The sequence below is a fragment of the Amia ocellicauda genome, chromosome 15 (assembly GCF_036373705.1).
Source record: "Amia ocellicauda isolate fAmiCal2 chromosome 15, fAmiCal2.hap1, whole genome shotgun sequence".
Lineage (NCBI taxonomy): Eukaryota > Metazoa > Chordata > Actinopteri > Amiiformes > Amiidae > Amia > Amia ocellicauda.
The window spans coordinates 11,241,274-11,261,799 of record NC_089864.1 but is presented as its reverse complement, the minus strand read 5'-3'; the positions used below and the strand labels follow the sequence as shown (position 1 = coordinate 11,261,799).

General features: G+C 37.7%; 1 protein-coding gene across 1 annotated transcript in view; it reads left to right on the top strand.

Annotated features, from left to right (window-relative positions):
- Positions 1-20,526, top strand: part of nell2a (neural EGFL like 2a) — an 89,626-nt gene that overhangs the window by 66,220 nt on the left and 2,880 nt on the right. Inside the window, exons 16-18 of the mRNA XM_066724098.1 lie at positions 12,650-12,790; positions 13,827-14,020; positions 14,985-15,161. Of these exons, the coding sequence (XP_066580195.1) occupies positions 12,650-12,790; positions 13,827-14,020; positions 14,985-15,161 (512 nt within the window). The remainder of the gene's footprint in view (positions 1-12,649; positions 12,791-13,826; positions 14,021-14,984; positions 15,162-20,526) is intronic.

Genomic DNA, 20,526 nt, shown 5'->3' with positions numbered 1-20,526 from the left:
TAAGAAGCATGTACTAAAGAAACAGATGCCATTTCACAATGACAGCTACCAAACACAAGTAACACCAATCTGGTATGCATCCCTGTGTCGTGCAGTATTGTAAAATTAATTTATGATGTTGAAATACGTAATGGAGGATTTAGAGGGCAGAGTGCATCATGTTTTTTTCTTTCTCTCTCTGTTGAGAAATGTAAATCACTAAGGCATTCAGTGTGGCCTTTTATCGTGCTTTCCTTGCTCCTAGAGGTATGCTTTCTGGCTTTGCTTTGCTCTTCTGGAGATGAAGCAATGTGATTGTTGTCTAGATTTTTGTTCGTTTTTGAGCAGCCCTGTCAAGATGCAAGTGATGGGCATATGCACTGCCTTTTAGAGCATAATCGGCATGTTTCTCACCCAGTGGTCTCAGTGTTTATACCTCAGTACAGAAAGCTAGCTTCCTGCTTGGTACTTCATAGAAACTCTCCAACAAAATTAATAATTATATCACTTTTTTCACAAACTATTGACACACAGTAATATATATATATATATATATATATATATATATATATATATATATATATATACACTCACCTAAAGGATTATTAGTAACACCATACTAATACTGTGTTTGACCCCCTTTTGCCTTCAGAACTGCCTTAATTCTACGTGGCATTGATTCAACAAGGTGCTGAAAGCATTCTTTAGAAATGTTGGCCCATATTGATAGGATAGCATCTTGCAGTTGATGGAGATTTGTGGGATGCACATCCAGGGCGCGAAGCTCCCGTTCCACCACATCCCAAAGATGCTCTATTGGGTTGAGATCTGGTGACTGTGGGGGCCAGTTTAGTACAGTGAACTCATTGTCATGTTCAAGAAACCAATTTGAAATGATTCGACCTTTGTGACATGGTGCATTATCCTGCTGGAAGTAGCCATCAGAGGATGGGTACATGGTGGTCACAAAGGGATGGACATGGTCAGAAACAATGCTCAGGTAGGCCGTGGCATTTAAACGATGCCCAATTGGCACTAAGGGGCCTAAAGTGTGCCAAGAAAACATCCCCCACACCATTACACCACCACCACCAGCCTGCTCAGTGGTAACAAGGCATGATGGATCCATGTTCTCATTCTGTTTACGCCAAATTCTGACTCTACCATCTGAATGTCTCAACAGAAATCGAGACTCATCAGACCAGGCAACATTTTTCCAGTCTTCAACTGTCCAATTTTGGTGAGCTTGTGCAAATTGTAGCCTCTTTTTCCTATTTGTAGTGGAGATGAGTGGTACCCGGTGGGGTCTTCTGCTGTTGTAGCCCATCCGCCTCAAGGTTGTACGTGTTGTGGCTTCACAAATGCTTTGCTGCATACCTCGGTTGTAACGAGTGGTTATTTCAGTCAAAGTTGCTCTTCTATCAGCTTGAATCAGTCGGCCCATTCTCCTCTGACCTCTAGCATCAACAAGGCATTTTCGCCCACAGGACTGCCACATACTGGATGTTTTTCCCTTTTCACACCATTCTTTGTAAACCCTAGAAATGGTTGTGCGTGAAAATCCCAGTAACTGAGCAGATTGTGAAATACTCAGACCGGCCCGTCTGGCACCAACAACCATGCCACGCTCAAAATTGCTTAAATCACCTTTCTTTCCCATTCAGACATTCAGGTTGGAGTTCAGGAGATTGTCTTGACCAGGACCACACCCCTAAATGCATTGAAGCAACTGCCATGTGATTGGTTGGTTAGATAATTGCATTAATGAGAAATTGAACAGGTGTTCCTAATAATCCTTTAGGTGAGTGTATATATATATATATTTTTTTTTTTAAACTAGGGGCCGATTGCGTTACATGATTTATCTTTGACCCAGAGTTCCTTGTTTTTCTAACCATGTGCTAAGACTTTGCAGCTAACTGCTTTAGACTGTTGTTCCCCAACAAAAACAAAATTGCATGAATATATATATATATATATATATATATAGAGAGAGAGAGAGAGAGAGAGAGAGAGAGGGAGAGAGAGAGAAAAATACATTTTAATTGTAAAAACAAACATGGTTCTATAATCACTAATCTTGGTTTTCTGTGTTGCTCATCTGTTCTCAAGCATCAGATAGTTCTTCATGTAGATCTTCTCAATCAATTATTACAATCAAATCAAATAGTTGTTATAAAGTTTCTTTGTTTGCCCAAGATGTTTGCATATGAAAGCATGCTGAAGCTTTTACCATTGCTTGACACAAGAGGCAGCAGAAGACTGTAAGGTGAAGCTGGAGTAGTTTATGCAGAACGATTTTAACATGGAAAAGGGTTGTAGATGTACCAAGGTCATGGAAACCCACATCTAGAAAAAGCAAGACAGATTAAATGTTTGCTCCTCTAACCTAATTATCGCTGACGTCATGTAGAACGGCATATTTTAGCAGCTGCCTGCAGTCTTCTCGAACTGAAGGTGACACTGTGGTTACAGAGGCCACTGAACCCAAACTCCCAGGATTTTCAGTCGCACAATGCAGCAAACATGGCACAGTAGGTTGGCTGGTTTTAAATGGCAAATACACTCAAGGTTGGTCAAGCAGACAAGCTTTATTTTTTAGGTTAAAAGGCCTAAGAACCAACACTAATTTGACAGCTGGTATTAAGAACTTCTTCACAGATGAGCTGTGAGAACTCCAGGATAAATGAGGTTGCTTGTGTTGTGATTTTAACCATGGGCGTAACTCTGCTGGTTATGTAAGGCATCATGTTTTTGTGTATTCTTTTAAAAATCTAAACATTTACAGTTTTAGGAGGTTTAACAACATCTCTATGAATTTTAGTTGAGGTATATGGAGATCTGTGGGACACTTTAAAATTGGATTGAACTGAGATATTTAATAACATAATCTTTGTATCGACCATACAGCCAGATCTGCTTGTTGTATTTACGTGAAACAGATTACATTTATACAGAGTGAATTAAATTGAACTTCAGCTCCCTCCTACAGTGCATATCAATATTACCTCTTTATTTTTACTTGTAACAATCATTGGGTAAACTGAGGTCAAAATCTTATTCTGGTTTTATTTTCATAGCAATATTGATGTTTAGGTACGTGCTTCTGCAGCTGTGTTTCCAAAATCCGACTTTATTTATCTTACAGACTGTAGTTTGAGGGGCTTATTGTGACTACAAAGCAGGAGAGCAACAGAAGGGCAATTAAATCATGTGTAACTTAAAAAAAAAACAAATATTACTCTTAACCTCTGAGTTTAAAGATATGAGACTTTGTGCTTCCTTAAATGAATAATTTTTGAGATTGTCCCTCTGAATCATTTTAGCAATCCATTAGGGGGAAATTCAGTGTGAAAATGATTTTGAGAGTCTTAAATGTCATATATGGGATTAAAGAGTCAATTACCCCATTGACCTTCTTTTATAAAATAAGGCATTTTATTATGGCATACTTCAAAAACAGGGTCATTGTTTCAGGTCCTTGCCTTGTATCTTCCTAATCAGTGCCTTCCCATTCCAGTTTTATACAGTATAGGACTTCCTGTGTATACGTGCACAAACTGTCATTCTCAACCATTTTAATCATCAACTTTCAAAAGAGATATTAGTTTACTTCTGCATCCTATCAATAATGGAAGTCTATAATTAAAAAGCTGCCTTGAAAATGTGCTCCTTGAACTTTGTAAGCAGCTTCTTTGCTGCCACAACTTGTGCTTTTCATACAGAACAGCAACATTAGATATTTTACAGTCCGTAATTCATTTTTATATTATCAGGTTTGCTATTAATGTGATAGAGGTGGACAGGTCGGTGGCGGAAATCCGGTTTTTGCTTGTTTTTAATTTCCCCCCTGTGACAGCGAGTGAAGTCTAAAATATCAAAGGAAAACATGATTAATATTCCAGCCTGATGGTGTTAAAGTGTTTGAGTACAAAATGGTTGGGTCAGCGATGGAATTATTTATTTTTATAACTGCTCAGTCATGACTGCAGTTCATTGAGCATAATTAGCCCTGCCTAATTAGAACCCCTTTAATACTTACAGATGCCATTTGCAGCACCAACACTGGCTTAACAATTAGGACCTTTTTTCCTCTACCTGTAAATGGTGTCCTGGAGATAACAGTGATTATTTACTTGAATAAGTAGTGCAGGTGCGGTCAGTGAGAAATCTCATTCCTACCCAGTGCCTTTGTCATGGATGAGCTCCCCTGCATTGCTGAATATTGTGCGGCTGCCAGTTAACATTTCCTTTGGGTTATAAGTGCGGCTCTGGGGTGTTGCATAATTCAAGATGTTCATTGCTGAGATTCCACATTAATTTTAAAAATCTCATTAGCTATTAATTGTGCTCTTTCCATGTGCGCAAATCACTCAACACATGCATTTTAACAGTGTTTACTACCTTAACTATGACATGTGGAACCCAGCATTCAGCGCTTTTCACTGTTGAACTGAATTATTAAGTTTACTGGGAATTGTTCTGACATGGTAGGGCCGACTCTGTGTTTGTATATGATTAAAGGATATACATGTACCTATCCCGTGTTTGTACGCTCTTTAGGCATCTGACTGTTATATACATTATTTCAATGTCCTGTTCGATGCTTTGAATCACGTGACTGTAGCTGCTGTACCACCGTGAAATAGGTGCTGAACTCTCTCATCCCCAGGTGTGGTTTTCTGAACCCTACTGTATGTTATTGATATTTTCTCTGATGGACAGGAACAGTTTACATTTGCTCCTGGCTGATGTTGTGGTTGCTCTTGTTTATGAATAAGTAATTCACCATCTCTTCAATAGCCAGAATTGACGGATATGTTGCTTGAAGTGGTTGCAGTGCAGGCCAAGGGGTGGAGAAGCACAAGTAGATACCCTTATGCTGGAGGTTTGAAGACTCCCAATGGTCCAGGTCTTTTCATCCATCTAACAAGTTTATGTGTACTGCTTTATATTGTGTATAACATACGTAAACATTCACATTCATACTTATTTCTAGGAGATAAAAGAAGGATTAGGTACTGGCTGGATCTAATAAATGTTTTAATTTTTAATAAAAAATAAACCTCAGTTGCTTAAACTCCTGTTGGTTCCCGTGGAGGGTTTTCAGATGAACTCCACTGTACGCTGCTTTACTATTGCAAATAATCGCTGCACACAGACTGGCCTCTTGGCAGCAGGACCTCTACCTATTGTTTTTGAAACTTATTGGAAATGTTCTTGAAAATGTTTATATATATATATATATATATATATATATATACACACACACACACACACTTATATATATATATATACAGGTGCTCCTCGGTTTGTGGATTACTTGATTTATGGAAATCTAATTTTACGTAAAAGGTCCTAGTAAATAAACAAAAATAAATTTGAAATACTTTATTTCTAATTTTTCTATATAAAATGTTTTTACATAAAGTACAGGTCATTTTTGACATAGGATAGTATAGGATATGATACGAAACTTCTAACATCAAACTCAGAAACTTTGCATACCAGTATGCTAGCCCATAATGTACATACGAACATTGTGTATACAGAAATTTGCGGACAAATTTCTGTAACAGAACCTCTACATGAGTCAGGGGAAGATATATATATATATATATATATATATATATATATATATATAGAGAGAGAGAGAGAGAGAGAGAGAGAGACCTCTGTTGAGTTCAGACTTTTTGTTTTACTAGTTAATAACTTTGTACAGAAAACTCCACAGTTCAAATGTTTTAAAGAAATCTCATTATAGCAATGCATCCTCTAAGATGTTCTGGAAGACAATTCAACAATAGATGCAAGAAAACAGAATCATCTCACTTTCTTTTGAGAGTATTATTTCTTACTCTCCTGTACCTTAACATACCGGTTACAATAGCAATCGGTTGCCCATGTAATCTTCCTTCAGTGGCATACAGAGAAATTACAATCTGGCTATAAATGGTTAATGACTGTTCCCTGAAGTCTCAGAGCAGTTTTAATTTTCACTTATTTCCATGAACCCTCCATTTGAACAAATGGTTCCTTAAATTTGCACCCACCTAGTAAGTAACCTGGTATTTAACCTATAGACTTACATTACTTTTCATTCCATTAATAGGGTTGTCCCTGGCAATTTCAACATTTATTAGAACAATTATTGGATATAATTATACAGCTGGGTAAACAACAGCAGAGTTCCTCAAAGAGGCAGCAAAATCACATCTGGATGAAGCTAAAGGAAAATAAGGATAATGTCAAGGCTACATTTTAGATATTCTTGGGGAGTAAAAGTGATTATATTTTAAAGGTATGAAATTAGAGCATGTAGACTGGGGCCTTGCTCTTTAAATGCAGAATGTATTTGAAAATATGGGAAATGATTAGGGGCCTCTAACAGCCTAGAAGGGCAAAAAATGATAAATCAGCACTTTCATTCATATTTCACTGGACAGCCCAAAACTCACGTATAAATTAACATAGGCTGGAAATGTATGTGCAGATATTCAGCCTTAATGAGAAGAGTCTGGGGAAACCTGTGAAAGCTGTGGTCTGTTGATGAAAGTACTGTGCTCTGTAGACCGCCTTCATACACCAATTATATTTCTTTTCGTATATTTCTTCCATAATCCTCTGCAATTGGTAAAGTAATTATTACAGGGCAAAACACCTCAGAATTTCACTGTTGGGCAGAGTAATGTGATGATTTAGACTGCATATTATGTGCATAAACATGTTTATATCTTAATTTCATTAGAATTTTTATTCATTTGTGTTTAAATAATGAGATCGACTAGCAACACAGTGATCCTGCTTCATGCCAGGGATCCCTGCCTGTCATATCAGTCTTCAGAACAATGCGAGAGGATGCTGAGGAGTCTTTGAGGCATAGCTGCAGTAACAGATACTCACTGTTTCTGTCTGATTGAGGATGAACAGTACGTTTCTCTGTGTGACCTTTGAAGATGGGAACGGTGGTTGGGCTGAGTGCTATATTTATAACACAACAAAGAAATTTAGAGCATCAAAGGCGACGCAGAGAATTGAAGACAGCCTCATAGACAGGGATATAAATTTGTCAGATTGGCAGAAAAACAAGTAGTGGCCTGTAGCTGTGGGGAGATTCGGGTGTATAGGGAGTTTACTCTACATACTTCACTTTCCTGTATGAAATCTGCTGCGTTCGTTTGTGTGTTTCAGGAACACAAAGCAGAAATTTGCGTGATTCGTAATGACAGAGCTGACACAGTGTGCATTTGGGCTATCAGAGGAGTGAAGGCGAAAACACAAGTTGTCATAGGTGTAAAAGAAATGGTGAGAAATGGCAAGTTGAGATGGCAGGACAGTTAAGGATCCTGTGACACGGCTGTGTATTGGTTGTTAATGAAATCTACATTGATCTCTGTTTATTGAACTGTATTTGACTTTGGGGAGCAGTGCATGTACCACATTTACCTTCTGTGCTACAATGACATCAGTGATGCTTTTGGTATGAAGACTGGACAGGAATTATCATTTTTACAGAAGTATTTGTTATGCTTTTTATGGGACTCATTTCTACTTACCAGACTTCTAAGGCAAGCCAAATTATCATTTAGAGATATCTTGAATTGCATTTGAGATATTTCAAATTAACTCTATTTGAAGATATCTTGGGCGGCACGGTATTTCATTTAAAGCTCCAATTTGAGAAAACTTGAACTGGAGCGTTAAACGAGATATCTCAAATTGACTTCCTGTCCTATTTCAGATATCTTAAAGTAGACAGGAAGTTCATACAAAACATACAGCATTTTCACAGGAAGTCAATTCGAGATATCTTGAAATGGAGTTAGTTTGAGATATCTGCAATTTAATGTAAGATATCTTGAATTGTATTTTGAGATATCTCTAAATGACAACTTGGCTTGCCATAGTAACTAAACTTGGTAAGACTTTACATTAAGTATCCCTAATTACAGTGTATTAACACTGTAATTACCTGGTAACTACCAGTGTAATTATGCCTATTTACACTATTTACACTGTAATTGTGCATAGTTACAATGTTTTTACTGTGTAAGGGTAACAATTTACATTTAGTGTCCCTAATTACTGTGTATATACTTGGTAACTACCACTGTAAGAATGCCTATTTACACTGTATTTATACTGTAACAAGTAATTACAGTGTAAACACACAGTAATTAGGGACACGTAATATAAAGTGTTACCCAGAACTCATTAAACTATGATTTCTAATGTAAATCTAATGCTTTAACAGGATATATGGGATACCCATTAATTGACAATTTAAGACTTCATAGTAAATCTAATGGGATCTATATATTTGTAAATTAATTGAAATTAAATATATTACAGTAATAGTGCACAAGTGCACATTCTCTGGCCCATTATGTCAGTTTATTGCAGTATACTTAAGTAAATACACAAAACAAAACAAAAGTGAAATCATGATAAATCACAGAAATATAGTAAACCATTCTGTCATTGCTTAATCACAAAATACTTTCATAAATTAATTATGTTCCTATATAAGATACAATAATTTTCTCTTTTTATTTATTTTTTTAATTTAATTTGCCGTGTCTGTTATGTCTTTATCAGACTGAAAATCACCAAGGAGAAGAAAGTCCCACTTTGAGGTTGAAATGACAGCAGAATTTAGAGCAGTGATTATTTTATGCTTGAGAATAGACCCAGAAATGTCTTTCTTCTTTCATCGCAGAGTCACCATGGACACTTTTTCTCACTGTCATCTGGAGCTCTGGCCAGACTAGAATACTAATTTAAACAGAGCCATTTTTATCTCAGGAAATGTGTTTGTTTTTTTCCTGTTGCCCCTTTCTTAGCATTTGGCAGAAAGTAGACAGACACGAGTGACTGAGCTTAACAGTGGTTACTATTAAGAAACATTATTATGAAAGCTCTACATTAATCTATGTACTGTGAAGTGGGTCCCTTGAGAGTGGCCCCCAGGGTTGCAGTAGTGTAATAATGTGGTACACCGCCTGCCACCACCATGTTTCTCTAGCTACTGAAAACACAATAGATACTACTTAGCTTTATAACCAGATCTACTGGGACAATAGAGAAAATAACAGGCACGTAGGCCCACCTTTTTTCCTAATGACTGCTGCAGTTCGAGGAACGACACTTTCTTCTACCTGTTCATAGCTGGCATAGATGTCATTCCTCCCACAGTGCAGCTTCTAGTACAGCTAAACAAGTCAGTTTCTGTGGCCTCTTGCTCATTCTCTCTTGCAGTTCATCTCAGAGGTAGTAATTGGGATTGAGGTCAGCACTCTGGGGCGGGTGCATGATGTTGTCAGAGTTATTCTCCTTGAACCACTTAGTTAGACCCAACTTAAAGGTGTATGGGCCCTCCCAGAGCTTCATTTGTAAATGACGAGGTGCCGGAGCTCAATGAGATAAAAAGTTACCATCTTCACTATTTTTAAATTGTAAATGCACGTTAAATGTTTAATGTAACAAGGATGTGCCAGACTTGTGCTTAGAGGTTCCTTACCTGGTTCACATTACAAACAACAACTTGAGCATTAATATCTTTGCAGTTGCAGAAAAGGAAGCTGCTGCGTGGGGTAATAATTTCATTGGCTGAAATGCCATTAAAACATTGCTTGCCTGGATGATTTTTATATTGTCATTGCATAAGAACAAGAGCACTGGCTTTCATGGTTTCCAGTGAACGTGTATTATATTGCAATTACAAGAGTCTTCAGATCTCCACATCTAAAGCTTTGTTTAAATAGGGGGGCTTCTTTGCCATCCGATCAATACAGCGTTCAATCCATAAAAAACAACAACACAGGACCGTTTCATCATTAAACATTTGATTTAAGATGTATGAATATCTTCTGTGGAAATGTACAGTATTCCCGTTGTAAAATGTGAAGCCGCAGCCCGGACTGGACTCCTTCCATCGAGTTTAAATCGGCCACTCAAAGAATGCAGGAACGCAGCCTAGATTCTAGAACAATGAAACCAGTTGGTCGCTGCAGTCCGGAGGAAATGGGAATATTTGTCACGTATATGCATTGCAATATCGGTGGAGTAAAAAAACATTAGATTCCAGGATCTTTATGAGCGTTTTAGTGGAAAGGCATTAGTGTTGGGTAGATGGAGATGAAAGCACACTTGGAAAGCGCTGTAGCAATTCCCATGAGCACAGGGCACCAGGTGCAGCCTTTTTGTGCAAAGACTCAGTCAGCCCGGAGTCTGAACTTGTCAGCCCCAAGGAAATCTAACTGATTGATGAGTGCAATAGCAAAATTACTGTATTTCATATCTGATTAGCCACCACATGGTGAATAAGACATTGAATGTAATATTGATTAAGTTACATACATCAGAAGAAAAGAGATTAGAGAAGATTAGCCCTGTGCAACAGTAAACAATGTAAATACTGCCGGAAAGGGAGCTTACTAAACAGTTGTAGATATTATAACATGAAAATGTATTAGAATGTGAACAGACTAATCATGTAAGATATACTAACAGTTTATGTATCGCACACCTTATTCTTTTTATTTTCAGGGGCTGGAAATTAAATGTAAATATCATGTTGTTGTCATCTCTTTTCATATCATGATATCAAAAGAGAATTAAACACATGTTGACTGTGTTCTCTAGAGTCGAACATTTGAAAACCGGATGATTCAGGTTTTTATTATTTTGAGCACTGATCGTGGTCTGCCTGCAAAAGACAAAGCATAAATATGGAACAAAACAGTCTAGAATATTTTGACACGGTTGTTTGACTATTTTCATTTGTATACTCAGTAGGGAATATAAGTAAGTGCAACTGTTTTTCATGTTTCCTTCTGTATTTGATGATTTTTTAACCTTGTATCTCTAAAGCTGAAGAGCCTTCAATGTGATATTTAAAAATGTATAATGACTGCCCTCCACTTGGAATATGACCACTTTTTAGTTTCATTGAGTGCATCTGAATTGTCAACATTTCACCAGCTATATGAACTGTTGATTTCAATGTATTGAAGAGTAGATGTCCTTCTTTCAAAAGAAGAGAGCGTTAAACACATAAAAAAAGATAAAAATATACAAATAAACAAATGCTCAAATTATTAGTTTGACTGTGGTTGAAATAAATGTACATTGGCAGTTTTCATTTACATTTTAAAGTTATCCTACTTGTTTTTTAAAAAACATACCTAATTACAAAGTAGCATAGCTTCACCAGATGTAAGGAAGAAAAAGCAAAATCCAATTAATACGTTGTAAGTCTTCTGTATGCACACAGGGATAATCACTTCACATTATCCTTCAAAAGTAGAGAATGCAGTACAATTTGAACTTAACGTGAGGCATTTCAGATTAATAATTAATGGCTGCAGAAGGAAAACAATGGTTTGTATATTTATTTATTTATTAAATCTTGCCACTGCCTCAAGCTAAAATAAATTAGGGTTTGAGGCTGTAGGTCATTTCTCACTAATCTCCAGGAAATGCGATTTATTATTTATCTGGGAGAAATGAATAAAATGCTGATGCTTCATTAGATGATAGATCTTAATCCTATTACTGTATAGCAATTCAGAAATCAGTTTTCTGTTGAGCAGAGATATTGTGCAGTGGAAGGAGAAGGTCAGTCATTGCACAAACCCATTTCCATGATGAGGTCTTTGATGTGGCACGATGAAATCATAGAGGGGCCTTCATTTCTGTTATGGATCCGTTTAATCATTGTAAAACCCTGGTGCTTGCATGTATTCATCCTTTATAATCATGAGTTAAGCTTCTTTCATCAGACCCCATGGCTGCGGCAACTCTAATTAAATATTATTTAAAACATTTGTAGTATTCATAAATCCTGCTGCTTTAGAATTAGCAGAGCAGGGGTAGCCAACCCTGGTCCTGGAGATTTGCTTTCCATCAGATCAGAGGCAGTTATGGTACATCTGTTTGAAAGCCCTTGCAAGACTATTTGTATTTTGTTGCATGCCCCACAATTGCTGGAGTTTGCAAATGTCATGAGAGAAGTTTACAAAAATAAAAAATGCCACAGGAAACAAAATGGCTGGTACAAAAGACAGAAAATCAGATTCCTAACAAAATGATGAGTATGACTATTATTATTTTAGTATCATTAAAAAGTTATGACTACTACAAAAGATCACTTTAAATGAACAGGATGTTAATTTTAATTTCTAAGTATTAGCAACCAATTCATCAGGGACATTTTTCTGGTTAGTATTGTACCATCCCAGCTTGAGTGGCAATAATTTCAGCACTGGCATAATACATACATTTAGTTACATGGTTTCAAGTACCCTAAACTCTAGAGAATTGGTTTTGTTGGCTTTTCCTATTAAACGAGATTTTATAAAAGATGCTTTCCATTTAATTGGACATGCATTGTTTGTTTGTTTTGATTGTTATGCCCCAGCTGGAAGCCACTGTCTAGTCACATGGTTTAGGCAGCAAGGTGACTGGAATTACATCAGATATGTGGATTTCTGTACCAAATATACGACCTTTGTTTCTACTCTACATGTTTTATTTGTAGGTGTTTAAAGGCTGTACTAATATGCATCTTGTCATTCATTTTACGAAAGCAAAAACATGGCGGAAGATTATTTGTGTGGTTGTTTTCATTCTTCTTTTTGTGTCTCCTTTTTTCTCTGGCTTATGGAAGATATTGATGAATGCTCCAACGGCTTTGTCGAGTGTGACAGTCGAGCCAATTGCATCAACCTGCCGGGCTGGTACCACTGCGAGTGCAGGGATGGATACCACGATAACGGGATGTTTCTGCCCAATGGGGAGTCGTGCGAAGGTTGGTGAACTATTTTTTCATAACCGATGTCGCTTTGCTCGTGATCAGTGACATTGCTGGTTGAATTAAACTAGCTATGATACAGGAACAACACAGGGGAGATATTAAAAAGATATTAAAGTTAAATGTGCATGAACTCTGCATTTAGGTTATGAGTATAAAAGCTATTATGCAAACCTCCACCTAAAATACAGTAGTGTTTCTGGTTGTTTTAATAATTCATACTTCAAGAGAAAGTGCCTTGCAGGGAAATTCATAACCCCACATTTATTTGCAACTTCACTATACAAAGTTGACAGACACCAGTTTTCCTGCTGCTATTTGACCAGGAGCCTGATTATGTAAATGTGACACATCCATATATATTTTACTCATTGTTAAACATGCTTATAGATGTTATGGAAATTCTGAAGGGGGATTAGACAGCAAGCCTCTGTAACAGTCTGTCAGGTTTCAGAATCAGGCAAGCCTTCAGTCTCCCAATGCACACAATGTCAATTTCAGTCCCGCTGCTATCTCAGCTATTGAATTAGTTGATTCATTTTACTTCACCCTTGTCACAGGTGTCTGATCAAGCCAAAATAAAATACAATTTCTTCCTGACAGAGAAAAAAATAGCTGCTAGGTTTTAAATGTTTCACAAACAGAGCAAAAGCCTGTAATTTTCCTAACTATTTCATTTCCCAAAGTGCAAGAATAACAATAAATAAAAGTCTGTAAATTGAGGTAATGAATGTTTTCTGAGAAAATCTGATTGGTTTCCACAATTTATAGTTAGTATTGGCTAGAAATTGCATAATTCGTCTGCCACGGTGTGTTTAAACAGACCACAAGAAAATACATTGTAAGGTCTCAAAATAAAGTATTGCAAAAACAATTTCTTAGTAATGCTTTGGGGACCTAGGTTAGAAGACTGAAATTAATTTCCGAGCCTGGATTTTATGGGAAGAGTTATTTATACTGGCTGCAGACAGCCCATTTGTTAATTGAATGTGCTGTTCAAAAATATATCTTTTGGTTCACTTTCTTTCCACAGACATTGATGAATGTGGGACTGGGAGAAACAGCTGTGCCAATGATACCATTTGCTTCAACTTGGAAGGTGGTTATGACTGCAGGTGCCCACATGGGAAAAACTGCACAGGAGACTGCATCCATGAAAACAAAGTCAAACATAACGGCCAGATCTGGGTCTTGGAAAATGACAGGTGTTCTGTTTGTTCATGCCAGGTGAGTTTTGCAATATCTAAGGTGTGTCAACGGTACTGTCTTAATGGGCACATTGGTGTGTTCCAAAACCATGTTTAGGCAGCCATGAGGATTGTACCATTGTCCATGTTTATTCCATCCATAGCATCCCACTTTTTGAGTATATGTGTTTAGTCTATAAATAGGAATCCCTAAGAAACTGTATCATAATTAATTCTTCATGACTATTTAAGTGTTATAATTTGATCACCCTAGAAATCTTAGCTGGGTAGAAACTCTAGAGATTTGTATTTGAGTCTCAATTTCTAAGCCATAATACATTAAATTATAATGCATAATAAATATCTAGGAAAAGGAACATCTTTTGAAACATATTGTTATTTGTATGCTAAAATCGTAAAAATAAGGTTTCAAAACTGGAAAAAATAAATCTTCGTAATCTTCGTAAAACATAATGGCAGATTGAAAGATTAACACATAAATACAATTCGGTACGGAGTGACACCTGTCCCTTTTAGGGGACCGTTCATCAGTATGAAAACTCAAGGTCAGTTACTCCATCACAGCACAGCCAGTATTAGTAGAGCAACCAAGGACTGGGCTCTGTTGTTGAGAAAATGTGACTGGCAATATAAGTTAAATAAGTAGGGCAGTCTTCCCTGTGCAAAACAATGACTGCATAATCTACCAAACTCACACATACACCATGCTACCAACAACTAATGGACGTGCCAGAGTGATTTATGGGGGCTGTGCTAGCAGTGACAGTGCCACAGCTTATGATAGCAGTGGTTTCTGGAGACAACAGTGGGGTGATTTGTTTAACCACAGACTCTGAAGTTGGGAGATACATGTCTGAAAATTACACATTTATTTGGCCATTGAAGCCTTTATTTATTGATTCATACGGATATTTACAGTTGAGCCTCTCTCTCCTTGGCCTGTCCACTGTACCGAGCGTGATCCTGTGCTCTTGTTTTCGCAGACCGGCCTGGTCATGTGTCGGCGGATGGTGTGCGACTGCGAGAACCCAACCGTCGACCTCTTCTGTTGCCCCGAATGTGACCCTCGGCTGAGCAGCCAGTGTCTCCATCAGAACGGAGTCGTGGTCTACGGCAGTGGAGACACCTGGTTACAGAACTGCCAGCAATGTCAATGTCTGGTAAGAGAACGGTCACAGTCCATGGGGAGAGAGAGACGTCTATAGATGGAGAAGTTCCAGAAAGTGTGGTTTGTGTTTACTGGGCAGCTGTGTGGTTTAGCAAACCCCTAAGCATGCTGGAGTTAAAAGCATCACCGTGGCTGAAATTAAGCATTTGGTGAGGATTTACAAGGTTATCTTTCGCATAGTCTTGTGAAAATCTTTCTTAATAGCTAGAGATATCTTGTTATAGTTAAAGAACCAAATAAATCCCTGGAAAGCGACATTTGTACCACCTTAAGTTACTGCCCAAAATAAACAAATAAATAAAGGAAAGAAATGCACAACAAAGGGAAATTAATGTGAAATGGATAAAGTGGGGATTATCCCCAGAAAGCGGCTTGGTCTAAAATTGATCTGTTGTCTTTTTAACAAGATTGCTCCATGGGAAATAAAAAAAAGTCTATAAAAAGAGAAACAGATTTGAAAAGTCATTGAATTGCCTCCAGAATATCGAAAATGAGGGAAGATTTATTGCTGTTGTGTAATGTAGTCTATTGTAAAACAACAAATGCCCGTGGTATGCTCAAGCTCTCAGGAGGGCACAGGCCCATGCGAAGGGACACATTTCAAAGCTAATGGCATTTTAACTGGTTCGCTCAAAGAAAAAGAAAGCCTATCTGAAAGAAATCAAGTCTTTAGAGGGAAATTAGATCCCAGTTTGGATTACCCGTTCTGATACTCTTTTATATTAAGTAATAATGTCTGCAATGTATATGTTCTGTTTCGAAAGAGATGTTATTGTATGTCATAGTTAAGTAAAAACAGGTTAACAACATATTGTGCTGCTGGCACTGAGTTTATTGGACTCTGAAGTGAAAAAAATAATACCCACCTTGCTTATTGTGAAGGAAGAGATTCTGTAGCTGGAGGCAAGAAACAGTTAATGATTGAGCATGCTCCTCACAGGCTTAAGAAGTACTACAGGAACCAAATGTCACCAATTAAATGTAATTGTCCTTGAGCATCCTTTAGTGTTAGAATTCAGGGGGAAAAAAAACACATGAACTGTTTTTTACATGACACTCGTTTTGTGAAGGTTAATGAGATTTGAATGCATTATATTCACATCTCTGTAATCCAAAAGAGGAGGAATAAAGGAATTAGCTGTTACTTAGCAGCGATTTATGTCAATTTTTTGCTGGAGAAAGAGCTTGACCTAGTTATAGTTTTCTTAGAAATTAATGTGTGCAGCTTGGAAGCCATTTAAATGTCTGGACTTTAGTGGCAAATTGCATTTATCAAAAATTAGTATTGATATGTTCTATAGATTTATTAATTTAGCAATAAGTGCTGCAAAAATGAAACCTTGCGATATTAAAATGCATGGCTCTTTTAAGCTAAAATGTATCTGCAGAAATATACTCAACTTCATAGAGATAAATGTCTGAATGAGTAGTGTTGTACAGCTTGGATTTTAGTTAAGCAATGGCCAAGTGACTTGTTCCTCTGGGTAACCAATTTGGATTTAATGGGGATTAAGTCTGCTTTAAATGCGGTCTTATTCTTTTTTTAAACAGCGAACATCTAAATTTGAACCACAAGAACAGTTATTTCCTGTGTAAACTAAAATATGTAACTTGAAGGTACCTCACAGGATATACACTCACCTAAAGGATTATTAGGAACACCTGTTCAATTTCTCATTAATGCAATTATCTAACCAACCAATCACATGGCAGTTGCTTCAATGCATTTAGGGGTGTGGTCCTGGTCAAGACAATCTCCTGAACTCCAAACTGAATGTCTGAATGGGAAAGAAAGGTGATTTAAGCAATTTTGAGCGTGGCATGGTTGTTGGTGCCAGACGGGCCGGTCTGAGTATTTCACAATCTGCTCAGTTACTGGGATTTTCACGCACAACCATTTCTAGGGTTTACAAAGAATAGTGTGAAAAGGGAAAAACATCCAGTATGCGGCAGTCCTGTGGGCGAAAATGCCTTGTTGATGCTAGAGGTCAGAGGAGAATGGGCCGACTGATTCAAGCTGATAGAAGAGCAACTTTGACTGAAATAACCACTCGTTACAACCGAGGTATGCAGCAAAGCATTTGTGAAGCCACAACACGTACAACCTTGAGGCGGATGGGCTACAACAGCAGAAGACCCCACCGGGTACCACTCATCTCCACTACAAATAGGAAAAAGAGGCTACAATTTGCACAAGCTCACCAAAATTGGACAGTTGAAGACTGGAAAAATGTTGCCTGGTCTGATGAGTCTCGATTTCTGTTGAGACATTCAGATGGTAGAGTCAGAATTTGGCGTAAACAGAATGAGAACATGGATCCATCATGCCTTGTTACCACTGTGCAGGCTGGTGGTGGTGGTGTAATGGTGTGGGGGATGTTTTCTTGGCACACTTTAGGCCCCTTAGTGCCGATTGGGCATCGTTTAAATGCCACGGCCTACCTGAGCATTGTTTCTGACCATGTCCATCCCTTTATGACCACCATGTACCCATCCTCTGATGGCTACTTCCAGCAGGATAATGCACCATGTCACAAAGGTCGAATCATTTCAAATTGGTTTCTTGAACATGACAATGAGTTCACTGTACTAAACTGGCCCCCACAGTCACCAGATCTCAACCCAATAGAGCATCTTTGGGATGTGGTGGAACGGGAGCTTCGTGCCCTGGATGTGCATCCCACAAATCTCCATCAACTGCAAGATGCTATCCTATCAATATGGGCCAACATTTCTAAAGAATGCTTTCAGCACCTTGTTGAATCAATGCCACGTAGAATTAAGGCAGTTCTGAAGGCGAAAGGGGGTCAAACACAGTATTAGTATGGTGTTCCTAATAATCCTTTAGGTGAGTGTATATTTACAATGCATCAATTGTGTTGAGTTTCATCACAATGCAAAATTGCACCTTTGTTTATTTGATTTTATTATCAAAATGAGAACACTGACCAATGCTGTTTAATTTAGTATTTCAGTTTGACTCCTATAGAATGATTGAATCTGTCCTGATTTCTAATTACAGGTAAAATAGTTTAGACGTTGGAATTTTCACTAAATGTGTCTCCTAGTGTAATTCAAGTAGAATTATATCTCCTTGAGGTATTTACAATAACAATAAGCTGTGGTATAATCTAATCCGTTTTGTGCTGTGCTAAATCAGGTATGAAGAGCCAGCAATCTCACTTGTTAAAAAAACTTTGGATTGTTGCATTAGTACTATATTAGTTGCATAGTATTAGGCAAATAGGGAGGCACAGGAATACATACATACATACATACATACATACATACATACATATATATATATATATACATATATATATACCATAATTGAAGTATATTTAAATTGACTTATTTGCAGACATATTTGAGTAAATTAGATTTCTATCAAACATGCTTAACCTTTAATATTCAGTGCCTGTACCTCAATAACTATGCTATTCTGAACCAGTCCTTGCTAAGCATAGCGACCTGAAGCAACTGAATGCTGCTAATTAGGATCACAGTTGCCTAATTGTTCAAGCCTTGCCTGGCAGCCCATGTCCAATGACTGTAGAATAGTTGGTATTTCTTAGCCAACATTTTCTATCATTGCTAGGTTACAGTTGGTGTGTCACTGTGTGCAATTAGATAGAGGAGGCTGCCAACTATGACCCCGTTCACACTTATTAGGCCGGCCCTGGGCCGCCTCAAATTTAGTCCTGCTTTTTTTAGAGACCCCGTTCACATTTGGGGTTTTAAAAGCCTAAGTGCGTCACATATGCGGGTGAAAAGGCGGCCTAAACGAAATGCATGCCGGGAAGTAAACAAATCTGCTCAAACAAACCAGTGACGCAGGACATTAGGTCTGATTACAAGTGTATGTGATGTATTTATAATCACAACTTATTAATATTGATGTAAATATATAGGCTATTGATCGGTTCTATATTTTCTTTGAAAGTAATGTTAACCCTTTGCAGCCGAAGCTTTCTAATATAATTACAAATGTGCTGGTTCAATGGGGAATCGAATTTATATATTTCCCTTTTCAAATGTCTACCTTCGGTTCTGCAAGTGCTGTTATACAATTCACCCGAAAGAGAAGCAACTTTATTAGGACATCTGCATTAAATCACAAGAAATCGTGTGCATTAGTATGCAGTCTTATGTATCGAAAGAAGCCTCTGTGACGCGTCTATAGTTATAATATCCTCAGACAGCAGCGCTGTGCACTTCTGCGGTTTCTGTTTTAACTGTATCCTCATCCACATTGTAAGCAGTGCTTTCATTTCTGCATCGGCCCAGTTGTTTCCTCCAACGCCGGCATTTGTGATCGTACTGCTCAGCTCAATATAATCGCATTTCGGATTGGATTGTAAACAGCTGGTCTCGTTTTAAAATGCATTGATTTGAATGGAAACCTGCTTCGGTTAAATTTATATTGTTGTAATTCAAAATTCGGATAATTAATAAAGTTAAGGTCCCATTCACAATTTCACAATGCAATTTCCACGTGTAAAATGCATACTGTTAAATGTCAGACTTCAATCATACTTAGTACAAGAACAAACAATAGCAAGTTACCAGCTACACACTTTTATTTTAATCGACCGAGTAGACTGTTTACATCATTATAACTCATTACTTAGCCTAGACTTTTATAATATATATAAACATGTGAGCTAGGGAAATGTATCAGTACATTTAAGGCTATAGATCGATATGACATTCAAACAATACATAGACAATACTGTGTCCTGCAGCGGTGCAGCTGTCTTGGTGCCCGTGTTTACTCCGTGTTTATTCTACGTCTCTCAGACATGCGTCTCTGGGGGCGGGGCTTGAGTTGCGTCACACGCTGATGCTTTTCACCGGCCCAGGGCCCGGCGCGTCACACTCACATTTAGGCTGGCATTAGGCCGCCTCGAAAGATTTAGGCCGGGTTGAAAAGCAGGACAAGTTTTGACCTAAATCTCAAGTGTGAACGGGGTCTATGAGCTAATGTTAGACCCAATGATGATGGTGAATTACAACTAGTTATAAACCAAACTGACACTTTCCAGCCAGTGATGGTTGGTTATCTGTTAATTTGCAAGCTGAAAAAACACATGAATGAATTTCTACTTCAGTGTTTATGGTCCTGTAGTAAATCTAGGGCTTGGATGGATTAAATCAAAACTGTGAACCACTCTAATAGCAAACTGCTAACCTGTCCTCGATAGTGATTTTATTCATGGATAGAAAGAAGAAGCTTTTGACTAAAAGATCAAGATGTTGCTGAGTACAGGTTAATGGTTTTCTATTAGCAGGTGGGTCAAAGTTTTGTGCTAATCTGGGCCCTAGTCTACACGAAATGCATGATAATAGGTAACATT